Source organism: Oreochromis aureus, linkage group 12 (assembly GCF_013358895.1).
Source record: "Oreochromis aureus strain Israel breed Guangdong linkage group 12, ZZ_aureus, whole genome shotgun sequence".
In the NCBI taxonomy this organism is placed as follows: domain Eukaryota; kingdom Metazoa; phylum Chordata; class Actinopteri; order Cichliformes; family Cichlidae; genus Oreochromis; species Oreochromis aureus.
This window is the reverse complement of record NC_052953.1, coordinates 21,732,425-21,746,741: the sequence shown is the minus strand read 5'-3', so window position 1 is coordinate 21,746,741 and position 14,317 is coordinate 21,732,425. Positions and strand designations below refer to the sequence as shown.

The following is a 14,317-nucleotide window of genomic DNA, read 5'->3' as shown; positions in this document are numbered from 1 at the left end:
ACACTCATACATACAGTGTTTCTATCACTGATTCTCACTCAGCTACTATCATGCCCTACACTGTATATACTACATGCTTCTTTGTGTTGTGTGTGAGCTTCAGCAGGAGAACGTTGTTGCAAAATCAACCCAGCAAGCTGCTAACTTACCTGAAGTGAGAGTTGCAGGCTTTGACCACAGAAAGGCGCTACTTTCTGTGAACATCCATCCATCCATCCATCGTTTTTTTCTTAACTGTTTAACCACCTTAAAGTTACAAGGGCGCTATAGCTTATCCAAGCTGTCACAGAGCAAGAGGACATACCTGCTGTGAAGTAAATGCAAAGGAATAATATGTAAGCATGAAAGTGTGCTATTTGAGACACTGGATAGTAAATGTATCCAAACTTGTGTTTCCTATTACCATCAAACAAACATTTTAGTGCATGTCGCCCACGTGAGGACTGGGGGGGGTTCCACTTTTGATCAAACTCACATACATTATGTAGCAGGAATTCCTACAGGTGGTCCTACAAAGTTTAATGCTCATCACCCTCGCTGTCTTTCAGCAGATGTGACATTAGCGTTTCAGCGGATTTCCCGAACATTTCCTCTTAGTGTTGCAGCTGCACTGTAGCAGCACTACATATGATGTATGTACAGGAAGGCTTATAAGGCAACCACATCTTCTCAAAGAATGTGTTGTTTTCTCTCTCTCTGTAGAGCTCGACTGTTCCCGACATGCTCCGCTTCCCACATGTTTGGATGTCTTCACACCTATGTAAATAAACACCAATGGAAAAGCAGTTATTTGCTGGAGCTGTTTGTGCAGTGAGCTGCGTGTGCGTCGGTAGAGGGTGTGATTGTCTATAAAAGGAGCATCCAAAACCAGTTGTTTAAAAATCCTAGTTGGACTGTTTCAAATCCCCCCTCCTCTTCTCAGTTTGCACTAAGCAAGAGGATATGTGTGTGTGTGAGTGTTTGTGTGTGTCGAGACTACATGTCAGGAGAACCTTTCCAATCAGGGGAATGGGAAGGGGATAGATGCTGACAGACAGACAAACAGACTTCAGACAGGCAGGGAGACAGAAGGATAGACGGTAGAGCACAGAAAGAAAAAGAGAGATATATGGAGAGAAAGAGGAGGTGGGTGGAGTTACTCTGAAAGGGGGCGTGGTTACACAGCTGTCACTCACTGGCGGTAGCCATGGAGAACGGGCGGTCCTGAACAGCAGGACATCCAATGGGAGACGACGCTGCTTGTGTCACCATGGTGACGGGGCTGTGCCCAGGGAGGTTGTGATGGGTTGACAGGTGCGTGACAATCGGAGCTCTCTGCAAGCATGTACGCCAAAGGCAAGAGTAGCAACGTGCCGTCCGACAGCCAAGCCAGAGAAAAGTAAGTTTTATTTATGGGGGAGGAAACCGCGGCTGTGAGGGAAGTTCATGAGCGGCCGGGGGCAGTCACACACAGAGCTGCGGGAGGGGAGGGCGCAAGGCGATACACTCAGCGGCGTGGGGCTCTCAGCTCAGCGCTGTGCACGGCTCAGAAAGTTGACTGCTTTGGGTTTTCTTTGAGAAAAGACAGACATTTTATCTGCCGGTTGTAAATGTTGTTAAACGGGAAAGGTTCAGTTTTACCAAGCTTGTTTCACCTTCCCAGAATTTTAATTCTAATGCGTTTTTTTTTTTAATTACGAATCCAGCAAACACCTTCCTTGTGTAAATGTTTTGGCGTCTTGTGCAGGTTGATTGTTTGATTTCATTCTCATTTTGTTCATTCTTTTTCTTCAGTCATTATTAGTTTTGGCTGGTTTATGCTTTTCACACACGCGGTAAGGATCGAACAGTTTAAAGATAAACTAGATGTTCAAGGTCTGGTGTCGGCGGCAGCGGCTGGAAAGTCCGCGCATTTGACCGCTCGAAAGCTGCTGTGTTTGGAGCGTGTTGCTTTGCACAGAGGCTGCCTTGCTTCAGATGCCGTGTTCCGCGGGTCCGGTCCTGCTACAAGCTGCCCCAGATGGGGCTTGTGAAAACGGACAGTCACGCTGTCGTCGCGCTTGGGGAGACGGAAACGGTCGATCCGGTTATTTTAAAGTAGTTGGCCACGTACTGTGGGTGTCCAGCAAATTTGTGTTGACATATCAGCTGTTTTTTTTGTTTTTGTTTTTTTTGTAATAGAAATGCTTGTCATGGCTGTACTGTCTGTGTGTCTTGTCCACTGACACGGGAGTGGAGGGCTTATTTTTCTACCCTCCTGATTAAACAACAGCTTCTTTTTTTTTCATTCTACAGTAAGGTCAGTTGTAGTGGCTCCATGTGTTTTACGCATTCATCTAATCAGCAAATGATCCCTGGTTCGATCCCAAGAGGTGACACAAATCTCTTGGGGCTTGCTTCAGGAAGGGCGTCCGGCATAAAAATCAAATATGCGGTGCTACCCGCTGTGGCGACCCCATGTGAATAAGAGAGCAGCCGAAATTAGCCTGCGTTCTTTCTTTCTTGTTAGGTCAGTTGTGAAGGTGGACATGTTAGTGACATAAAATAGAGGCTGTGTTAATATAAACTGTGGTTGATATCATCTCTTTCTTCTTTTTTTTTATGCATGGAAACTAACAGGATATTCCCACACCTGATGCACTGGGTCAGGAGCAAGTCTTTATTCAGCCTCACTGGCCAGGCTTCCTGCAGACAGGGTGATCACAGTTGTAGCCTGTGCTCTCCCTGTCTGCAGGGACAGCTTATTGCCACCTGTGAGAGTAGGGCAAAGTTAGTGCAGATATTGTCTCTATCGTCTCACTTTGACTGCCAGATACTGCAACTCGTTTATTGTGTCTTTTAAATCCAGTTCGCCCACATTGGTCAACAGCGTGATTGAGTGTTCATCCCTTGAGCCCCATTCTTTATTCCGAATCGATATGAAAGGACTGAAAAGTGAGACTCTTATCGCTGCCTTATAGCGTGCACTGACTCAGAGGCTCCGATGGAGAGCTTCCTCCAGGCCTGGGAGATACTGTGTGTGAAAACATGCATGCATCTGTGTGCGTGTGTGTGTGTGTGTGTGTGTGTCTAGGCATAAGATTTTGAAGTGGTTCTGCAGTCTCCTGTGATGAAGTTCATATTTTGCAAGCTGCTGCTAAAAGTACATCAGCGCAAACAACAAAGAAGCAAAGCCATAATGAGGAGACACACTAACTTTATGTGACTAAACGTTTACATCAAAGTCGATTTATTTAATGGAACCGAGCCGTCTACCTAGTGTATTGTTTAAATTGCGTACACGAGTTAGAGGTGAACTCAAAGGGAACTTCTTACTTTTCCTGGTTAATTCAGACGTCTTTGCTTTTGCAGATCATTTCGTTATCTGTGTTTACACTTCGACGCAAGATTGATGTTCCACTGGGCATTACTGCCAAGGCCATGTCGACAAAAGAAGGGAACGCGTGTCAAGAACATGCTAGATGAAAAGGCAGTGGAAGGCAACAAAATCGAGGAAGCCAAAAGTTTCATTTGTCTCTTAACAAGCAGCCTTGTTTATCAGTGGTGTGTATCAGAGGAGCAGAGCAGGCCCGGCGCTGCCGAGTCTTCAGTTGTTTCTCATTTCTGCAGCGCAGCAGGGGATCAGAGAGTGGGAGAGACAGAGGGCAACAACAGATTGAGGAGAAAAGGAAGGAGGAGGGGAGAGAGCAGGACTGAGGGAATTTGCTGGATCATTAGTTTACAGTGTTGTAGTATTGACCTCAGAATGGACCCCTGCAGACACGGGGCCCTGGCGTCTCGCCCATGTAGATACAGAGAAGCTCTAAATACAACTGACCTCTGAGGATTGATGTTTGTGTGTGTGTGTGTGATAAACATCTGAAACATGTAGTCTGTTCTTGCTAGAGATGCATTTGGGGAATATGCTTTTTTTTTCCTATCTCATGTGTCCACACTATAAAAATTCAGTTTATTTCAATTTTATTTATATAGCGCTAAATCACAACAAAAGTCACCTCAAGGTGCTTTATATTGCAAAGTAAAGACCCCAAAATAATAGAGAGAAAACCCCAACAGCCAGATCACCTGCCTATGAACAAAGACTTGGCGACAGTGGGACAGAAAAACTCCCCTTTAACAGGTAGAAACCCGTGGCAGAACCAGGCTCAGGGATGTGCAGGTATCTGATGAAGAGAGAGCGAAATGATCCATAAACTATTATATTTCAATATAAACACAGATGTCACGCTTGTATTTAAAATCTTATTCAACTTTCTCTATACAGTGTAACTAAGCTGCAAGATCATTTACAGTATTATAGTGGGAATAGTCTCTTGTATGGAGACACAGATATATATTTTTTTTTCATTTTTTTATTTCTTATTTGCATATATTACATGGCAAACATTAAGAAACACCCACTGCACAAAACATTTGAAGTACATTTTGCTGAAGGTAGGGGGAAAGCTGTTATCACTTATTAATTTCTTTTATATAATTTGTACCTTTCATGCTGGAGGATATGCAGATAAAGAGAAGCAGATGAGCGAGAAAAGGAAATGTTTTCAAGTATTGTTCTTTCCCAATCATAAGAAATAACAATAATAATCACAAACATATTGTCTTACTTGCCAATTATGGTGTCACCGCATGCTGATTATTCAAGTTGAATGTGCCGCACAGTGTCTGGATCATATCTGCCTCTGAGAATGGCGCAGAGACACATGGGCTCAGGAAGGATAGCTGAGATTTTGTCTGTGAGGCTCAAAGCCCCCAAAAGAAAGACATTTGAAATATTCAGGTGTGCAAAAACAGCAGCCCAAGATGCAGACCACTTGCAGCAAGGTATGTCTGGATGATGCTGAGTAAAACTTAAAAATATAATCCTGACGCATGCATTTTTAAAGAGAGTTTTCTCGTATTTATACCCTACGTCCGCGAATATCTGAGAATAGGCTGTCTTTATGCCTTTGCACCAGTAATGAACACTTTGTCTGGCTTTTAAGACAGCAACACTGCTCTGGTCTCTCTTCTCTCTCTCTGTGTGCTACCTGTGTTATGGTCTGCGCTTGATTTTGATTCAGAGTGACAGTACACGACCACTGACTGTGTACTGCAGTTGTTCAACGAGTGTAGGTTTCAGTCGCTGGCAGTTAGAGGACACATTCCACATAGTTCTGGGATTGTGGTCCTGACTGAGTTGCATTGCAGCACATAGTACAAATTCCTTTTCTCCTTTTTTCTGAGTGAGTATTGAGTCATGGAACAAACTCTGCCTCAAATGCTCACAGATGCTTGTTTTGTCCATTTTTCCAGTGTTCACAGCTCTATAAATTGCTTTTCAGGTGTTTCCTAAAGATCATGTAAAGTCAGGGTTTAAAAAACAAACAAATAACCTATAGCATAGGAATGTGTAACTAGTATAAGTACGTGCCATTTCATTCAGTCTGGTTCAGGTAGCAAGCATCATCTTGGTGCAGACTTAAGCATTTTCTGGTCTTGTAAGGATCATCATTCCACACACATAAGTGTACACACACACATACACACACAGCTACTTCTAAACCGAGACACCTCAAAATCCTGCCAGGAGGCTGCCAATGCAGCATTGCGCAGACTGAGGCAAAGCAGTGCATGCTGGGAGTGTTTATCCGACAGAAGCAATTCAGGCTGCCACTCTGGCTCTGACAGTGAGTCGCATTACAGTGGAACTACAATAAAAATAGCTGTATCTCTCTCCCAGATGCACTCACGCACCGCAAGCTCACAATGCATTGGATAAACTGTGCAGGGAATCACATTTTCCCCATGCCAGCTGCCACCTGATGAATGTAATTGATGAGGGGTTTTTTTGTTTTGTTTGTTTTGTTCACTACATTTCGTCGTCCTTGAGCAATGATATAGGTGCAATCATTAGAACAAAGAGGAAACCTATTTGTTATGGCAGGAGCAAAAGAATGTAGCCCGAGGGTAAACATATGTTGTTGGTCAGCTTGGATGGTAAAATGAGAGGTTAAGTATGGGAAATAAGCATGAAAACGTGAATGCTGGAAGAGTTTAAAATTTGAAATAAACTCCACAGCTAAGCGGTAAAAAAATGAAAAGGGACGGACGCATGAAAGAAAGATTAAAGAGGTTTTTCTTTCTTTCTTTCACTGAGGTCAGACGAGGTCAGGTGATGTCCTACAGGACCGCACGGTCTAATGCTCTGTAATGGCTCTGTGTCGAACCTCCCCACTCTATACACACATCCCACTCTCCATGGATCACTTACACTGGTAAGTGGCCACACCTGGTTCTGTTGGCTCAACTCCCATGCATAAGCCCCATACATAAGATCCACGTGGTAGGCCTCGGCATGAGCTTTTCCTCTTTGTTTAAGTGGACAAAGAACAATATAGATGTGCGTGATTACGTGTCTGCGTATCTGTGTTAATCTTTGCTGTTCTGGTCAATAGAGAGGATGCTACATGTGTTAGCCTGCAATCCCATCTGAGCTGTCTGCTCACAGCACTTTTCCCCATATGTTTCATCCGTCAAAATCAACCTCCATCTGTCTGTCACGCTGCCAGTGTGGATGTGAACTACAACATCCAGTGATCATTACACAGCTAATAGCCTTGCCAGCTCTCAAGGGATGCCTTGAGAACAACTGTTAGAACACGGAGAACTGTCACCGCTCTCTGTCATCTGCGTTCGCCAACACTGACTGTAAGTGAAAGATAGCAACTTAAAACTGCTTCCAGTGTAAACGCCACAGTGTTTTTAGATTAGCATCAGTCTGGGATTACAAGAAAACCAGAGGAGAAATGCAGCTCTGGTATATTTTCTTTCTGTGGTATACAGAGCTGTCTTCAAATGAAAGTGATAATGACAGTTTGACAAGGCTCTGATAGAAAACACTTTTTAACCTGCTGAACACATAGAAGGCTGTTAAAAGTCCTCTTTTATCTGCTGGCATCCCTCCTAGTTTCTCTCTTATCCCTTCTGCCAGAGATGTAACTTGCCACAGAACTGCTATCAAAGCGGCGGCCTCTTATTGAGCTGTATGAGGCAGAAGGGAAACGGCCTCTGATCGACGCAGGGAGGAAAAAAAGGTCTGATGTGTCAATCAACACACAGGACCCTGAAGAAGGCACCCTCACAGGACGCCTTGGGGTCCTTGGGAAGGATCGACGTGACAAAAGGCCTCCGTCGGCATCAGATAGCATGTGGGAAAGAAGGAGAAGAGAACAGAAGAGGGCATGGCATCCTGAATATCTTTTATCGCTTCCCAAAAAATAGGCTAAGGATGAGAGAGTTTATCACCTTGTGCTGGTCCCTTAGGACCCCATGGGTGTCCCTGAATGCTTTTGTTTTAATTAGAAACACATTATCACATCTCTTCTCTTCTCTTCTCTTCTCTCATTTGACTCTTTAAGTTAGCTTAAATAGCATTTCTGAGAAACAGAAGAGCTGCTGTGCTGCTCGTGGTTTTAAAGCTGTGCACAAATGCCCAGTTTTAAAGGTGTTTTGTCTCTCAGGCAGCATTTAAATCTTTTCTCATGGCATTTGATGTTGTTTTGTCATGAAATTACCCAGACTAACTTAAAAAACATGTTTTGGCCAGATCTTCCACCTCAAGGTATGATGAGACACAAAAGAGAAATGAGGGAGGCAGGGGATTTCATAGTCCGCCTTGATGACCTTGAATGGGATCCACTATCAGCACTGTCTGGCTTTGTTAGGTGATATCGGCCGTAGCTCTCGTGGTTTATGTCAGGAAGTTTCTTTGTGTTGCCCCTGGTGACACCAAACATGCACAGCTTTGCTCCAAACCACAGCACAGTCAGGGATGCTCTCCCTCAAAGCGTTTCTGTAACCGGAGAGCTCCAGGCAAAAGTAAACGCCGTTAATGGAAACACGCACAGACTCGGACGAAGAGTGCTTTTAGATGATCTGAAGCGTGTTTTTTTTGTTTGCCAGTTTTAAGCAATATTTTCATATTGCACTCATTAGTTTATTTTTAAATCAGCGTGTATTTAAAATATCACGCTTACATTTACAAAACTCTTCTGTTAGCCGGTATAACTTGCATTGCTGTAGTAAGCACCGTAGTGTAACTGCAGATGCTGCTCTGCCTACCCACCCCCCCCAACCCCAGCCTGCTGAGTATAGCGGAGGTTGGTTGGAGGCCTCTCTGCTGATATTCGTCCATCATTGATATGCAAGCTGCATCGCACAGGCACTAGCGCAAGGTTAAGCATGCGTGACGACCAGGCTTCGGAACTGCTTCAGACACTCTCTCTGTATCCCTCTCTCTCTCCTGCACCCACATTCAAAAACACATTATTTTCCTTTGCTTCCTCACTACCTTGCCCTCATTTCTCCTCTGTCTCTTTCTCACTCGTCCCTGCTAATTTCTGAGAAGTAAAGCCACGGAGTTGTCCACTTTTATTTTAGATGTATCGTCTTTAGATGACAGGCCGTCTGCCCACTGATCCCTGCAAAGTCCATGGTGACACCTCATTTCTCCCCAGTGAAATCCAAGATGGAATATCCTCGTGTTTAGGATTTAAATCTCTGACATAGACGTCTTGACTTTTTAAAGTCTACTTAATGCCACTTTCTACCATTGAAGAGCAGGAAGGACAAAAGAGTGAGACCAGGTGGGCAACAGGGAAGCAGCGGGACTCACCAACTCTGATCCAGTGCTAGCTACACGTGAACTAGCTGGAAATATTGTGTACAAAAAGTGTGTTTTAAAAAATATTTTCTTAGTGTGTGTGTGTGTGTGTTTTTAATTATCCTAATTTGCAGACACTTTGGTGCATACATTTTCTGCAAATTTTTACAACCTCATGTTACAGAAAAACATTCCTCTGAATGGTTAGTCATTTATTTCTACTTCCTCCAGAGCCTCCATACAGGCCTTAATAGCTTCACATTTCTCCCCAAATTGCTTCAGATTGCCTTCATCTGTATCAGCTTTTTTCAATCTCATCTCAAAGCTTTGTTGTTCAAAAGAACAGAGGCCGATTAGAGTCCCGTAGACAGGAATTCAAATCCTATACGATTAGAGTGGTGCAGTCCTCCCAGTCATCTCCTTCTCCCTCTGTTTTTAATTGTCGTTGATTGTGGAATGCTGTATTGTGCGAGTCGAACAAAGATTGTGTGCCACCGGACGATGTGTGGCGCTAGCAGGAGAGCAGCGTGTCCCACGCCGTCGCATTCCAGGTCCTGCGTGCTGCTGAATGACAGACCGAGCTCAGTACAGGGAATGGCAGTGGATACATGCCACAGTGTCAGTGTGTTTGGGCAAGAGTGTGTGCATGCAGAAGAAAGCAAGAGAGAAAAATGCTGTATATGGTCAACAACAAAGAAATTGTTCACAGCAGTGATTGCTTGTCTAAACAACTAAATGCTGTCTGAAGAATGGATAAATGAAGAAAAATCATATTTCTTGTGTCAGGGCTAACTACCTCTATGGTGGAAAACAAAACCCATCCCATTTCTTCTTTTTAATTCTTATTAGTGAAGAATTTTTACCAAGGATTTTTTACTCTTTTTTTCTTAAATATACTTTTATTATTAGGAATGAATTTCAAAGCAAAACTGAATTTCCTTCAACAGAAAAAGCAAATTCATATTGAATATGTACTGCTCCTTAAACACCATAATGTTTTGTTTAATTAAATACTACATTTATTTTTTTTTAAATCGCCTTTTGAACTTATTGGTACAGGTATTGGTTTATCGGTGGGTAAAATGAAGGCATAAAGTCGGGGTAGTAAAACCATAACTCCGATCCTCCTAATCCAATGACGGGGATGAATTTGCTCCACTTGTTGAATGGCTCAGTTGCCTCTGTGTGAACGCCACTCCTCTCCCATACCTCATATTTATAAGTTGCACTTCCAGTCATGGTGGAAAAGCGATTTCCTTTTTTATTCTTGCACAATGTTGCTTTAACTCTCGTCTTCCCAGTAAACTCTTGAGAACAGACTTTTAAAAAGAAAGCAGTGATTAAGCGAGTATGATCACTAAGTGTCGCCATCAAAGTTCTCTCTGTAAACAGCAGTTTAATATTCCGGGGTTTATGGCTGTATTGCATTCAAGATTTACTGTAATAGCTTGTAGAGAAAGTTGAACAAGGAAAACTCTCCTAAAAATCATTGGTGTTCTTTCAGCTGTGAAATTAAACAAACTCCCCACGAGAGGTGACTCAATCTGAACAAATCAAAGCCAATGAAATGGAACTCAAATTAAGAAAGTGATGGATTTGCCTACCCCATTATTTGATTTATCCACTTTACATGTTCTGCAAACAAATTACAGTTGCAGGAGGGGGAAAAAACCTCACTGGTTGAAACTTATGTGTAAATGACAGATTTTCACATGAAGGACACAACAGAAATTTTTGCTCACTTACACTGTTGGTAAACAGTGAGTTACTCATCACGCTCTCTCGCCATCTCCCTCTGTTTTCTCCCCTCTCTGATAAGCTGGCATTTCCTGTTATCTCAGCCCTGGGCATTGTTGTCTGCTCTGTGATACAGTAGAGTCTCTGCACTGCTGACAGAACAAGAGCTGTTTCACTTTGTCTGATTGTGCTTGTATACGGCAGGGAGCAATGCTTCCTTTTTACATTTCTGTTCAAGTCTTAATTGCAACCCCCGCATGGCGTTTTCTTTCTCCTCGGTTAGACGGCGGTCTGTCTCTCGACTGTTTCTCATGTGATCATAACTGCCTTTGGGTGTAGCCTTTTGAGGACACAGTGTGTTCTGTCCTTAGAGCACAGGGTGGGGATTCACAACTGCAGCTGCATTATGGTTAGAGTATCTTGATTAGTTGGCTTATCATTGTCTGCCTGTAGCTTAGCTTATTTCGTGAGCTGGCGCTATCCTTGTGTTAGTCATATCCCGTTTCAGTGCATTTGCGGTGCACTGTAGTTCCCAAACTGTGGAACTTTTCAGCTTTTCTAAATGGAATATTTTGGACCTTTTAGAGATATTTTAATAAAACCGTTTTACACATAGATTGCGGAGCGATCTGTAATTAGAATTCAGCCGGGAAACTAAAACTTAGACTTGTCTTTCCTCAGTGTTTATGAAATAATTTATAACTCAAACATAATAAGCTGTGCTTTTTTAATATTTGTTGTTCAAGCAGCTATTTTACAGCATTTATTTTCACCTTGTATTGGAGTATCCCAAGGGTGCGGTGCGGGAGGAGAGGATTCTGGGATCTCTAGTTAATGAAAGGTAAACACAGAGTCTACACTGAGGTGAGCCAAAGAATGCAGGACTCTTCCTCTCTGTCAGGATATGAGCTTCATTCTTTTGACTTTAACACATGATATCTCACCTTTGGCAATTTCTCATCTTTGCTGGAGCAAGGTTTCAGTTTCAAAACTACTTTATGATTTACAGTCAACAAGAGTTTTCACCTTTAACTCTTTTCCCCCATAAAGATGATATTTGATGACCTTCCTTGTACCCCTAAGACATGGGTTGATGACCGTTAGAATAGTTTCTGGGTTTTACAAAGGGTAGCTGCTTAGACAGAGACCACCCTCACTAACTTCTGAGGCACAGCCAGTCATTTTGTTCTGTAAGCCGGCCTGAAATATGACACAAAATGCAAAAAAGTTTGGAAAAGAGTTTCCTCCTTAGTAGACTTTCAAGGGGTAAAGAGTTAATGTTCAAACTATGTAACCCTTCATCTTAGTGGTTTATCAGCTAATTGCGAAATTGCTGGTCAACCTGTAACAGCTAGCGTCATTCAGCTCAACCATTCTTAACCAGCGCTGGCTGCGGTGTGTTGTTTTTTGGGGTCTTTTTTTTGCCAAGCCGGTTATACAGCATTCAGGCTTGTCGCTGAGCCAAAACTTCACCAAGGGCTTTACTATGTGTTGTGGAACGAGAGGGATAAAGGCTACGACAAACATTTGCTCTGTAAAGCAGCATGTGAGACCATCTCGGTGCAGACGAAACGCTGAAGACGAGCAGATAAAACACAGTTTATTTTACTACAAGTGTCTTTCCTCAGGCTGTTTCCATGCTGGATTATAACACGTGTTTTGTTAATCTTCAAAGATGTAGTGAACTTTTCCCCCCTGCTCCTCCCAAACTCTCAGCTACACGCCAAACCTGCAGCTGAAGTAAGCCCGCGCGGAGACGAGTCGGCATCAGAGAGAATATACTTTATACAAATATCTCTATTCAAGTGCTCGGAGCCATTAGAGAGATCCCAGGGGACATGGTGGAAGGGTAATGGAGAATATAGATTTAACTTGTGACCATCAGCAAAAATGCCAATTAGAAATGCATCAGTGAGCACCGGCGATAGAGCCACAGCACACTGCCAGTTGGGGATTAATTTAAGGCATGTATTTGACTAAGATGTTGCAAGAAGTTAAAGGATCTAATGAAAGTCTTTGAACAGTTTTGTCAAGTAATAAATCATCACCGGTGATGAAAGTTTTCTTCTCTACAGTGACGCAAACTTATCCACACGCAAGTGTTCATTGTATTTTTGCCAGTCTTTGGCTTAAATAACAGTACAAAGCCTCTCAAAGGCATTACGGCCAATTAGAATCTGTGTTTAAACATGAAAAGACGAAAAAACGCCTTATTTAGCAAATTTAGCAAATTCAGTAGATTCAGCGCGTGCTCTCAAGCTCTTTTGAGTCACATTTGGTTCCCCTTTTACAAATCCTGTGTTACGGTGAGCGACAGCAGCACGGCTGCTCATAATGTTGTCCTCTTCGGTTTTGCTCACTGGCTGCAGCATCACTCCTCTTCTGCTCAGTCCTGACCTCCCCCCACAGCTCCTTTCATTAATCATTTACTCTCTCCATCTCTCTTTCTCTTTCAGCCTCCCTCTTCTTCAGTCTCATTTGTCTCTCTCTTCCTCTCTGCCCCCTGGATCTCCTGTTGCTGCTAATCTTTATCTATTTATCTTTCTCTCCATCCCTCCATCTTTATCTCCCTTTTGACTGGTAAATTACCAATCTTTGTCCACTCTCAGTGCTGTCGGGGTGCATCATTGCCTCTCCCTTCTGTAATCTTCCCTTTCTGGAATTTTCTGCCTGACTTTTTGATCCTGTATGAATTTGTGCTCTGAGAATAGCTTATATTAACATATGCTGTAGGCGGTCGCACAACACTTTCAAGCGATTTATTTACTCGCACCTATAGCTGTCAAACTCCCCCTGCACAGATTCATTAAAACTATACCTTTACCTAATGAAAGCGCTTCACGGATAAGTCTACCGGAACCTGATTTTTCCATTTAAAGTGATTTGGCCGTGATCCCAGTGTGGTACCTTTCCCAGACAAGGTGTGTGCATAAGTAGTCCCGTGTTAATGATATTCTTTAGTGTATAAAGACTCCATAAGCCCCATGGTTGTTTGGACTCTTGTTTTTTTTTTTCTTCCCTCTGTTGTTTTCCTGAAGCTCTGCGTATAAGATGAATAATTCAGCATTGTAATGGGTCTATATTTGTCGTTGTTTATCTTGCCTCTGTGCCCCCACCACCCTCATCGCTGCCCCACCACCATCTCTCTCCAAGCTTTCACTTGTCTGTCTGTCTGTCTGGCGAGCGGAGCTGCTCTACCCGCAGAGGATGCTCCACTTTAATGAATGAAGTGAAGTCATTTAGCAGGGCTCTTAATGGCACATAAAGCCCCGCTGCTAGGCTTGATTAATCAGGGAAAGTGTTTGGCTGTCACACACAGGGCTGTCCTCAGCAGGGGCAGCAGCTTGATCGCCGCGCTCCCTTTTATGGCGGGGTCCCTCTCTGTCCTCGCCAGATTCGTCAGGAGCCCGAGCTGCCAGAGCCTCACAGAGGCTTGATTTGGAGAGATGGATCGCGTAGCATTCAGTGTAGGCTGGGCGCGACGGAGACGATAACGCTGACGATCATACCTCTAACTCAAAGACAGGTGTCTGTGATTTGTGTTGCCATTGTGGCCCAGCGCTGTGCGTTGGGGTGTGATATCACTGAGGATGCCTTAAGGATGTAAAGAAAAAGGTGTAAAACGTTGCGTGTTTTAGGTGGCTGGGTGATAATTAATAAAAAAAGAAAAAAATCCAACTAGAAAACAGCAAATGTTGTGATGATTTGTTAAATTTTTATGTCTTTTTTTTAGCACTCCCAAATGCTGATCTCAGTACCTGCCTCAGAATTTCTGTGAGTCAGGTAATAAGAAAGCAGCCATGTGGTTGTTTTGTACCTATATTTAAAGCCTGCTTTGACATAACGATGGCCAGTCTCTAATCAAGCATTTGCATGATGCTAATTGGTAAAGTGGCTCAGTTTTATGCAGGCTGCCTGCCTCTATACTTGTGATTACTGCTGTCACTGTCTGTATTG

At 43.2% G+C, this 14,317-nt stretch overlaps 1 protein-coding gene across 1 annotated transcript in view; it reads left to right on the top strand.

The window, feature by feature from the left end:
• The first annotated feature begins 1,186 nt into the window (after nt 1–1,186).
• The window catches only part of si:ch211-130m23.3 (single-stranded DNA-binding protein 2), a 57,552-nt gene continuing 44,421 nt past the window's right edge, over nt 1,187–14,317 (top strand). Inside the window, exon 1 of the mRNA XM_031736226.2 lies at nt 1,187–1,378. Coding sequence (XP_031592086.1) covers nt 1,323–1,378 — 56 coding nt within the window. The 5' untranslated portion in view covers nt 1,187–1,322. The remainder of the gene's footprint in view (nt 1,379–14,317) is intronic.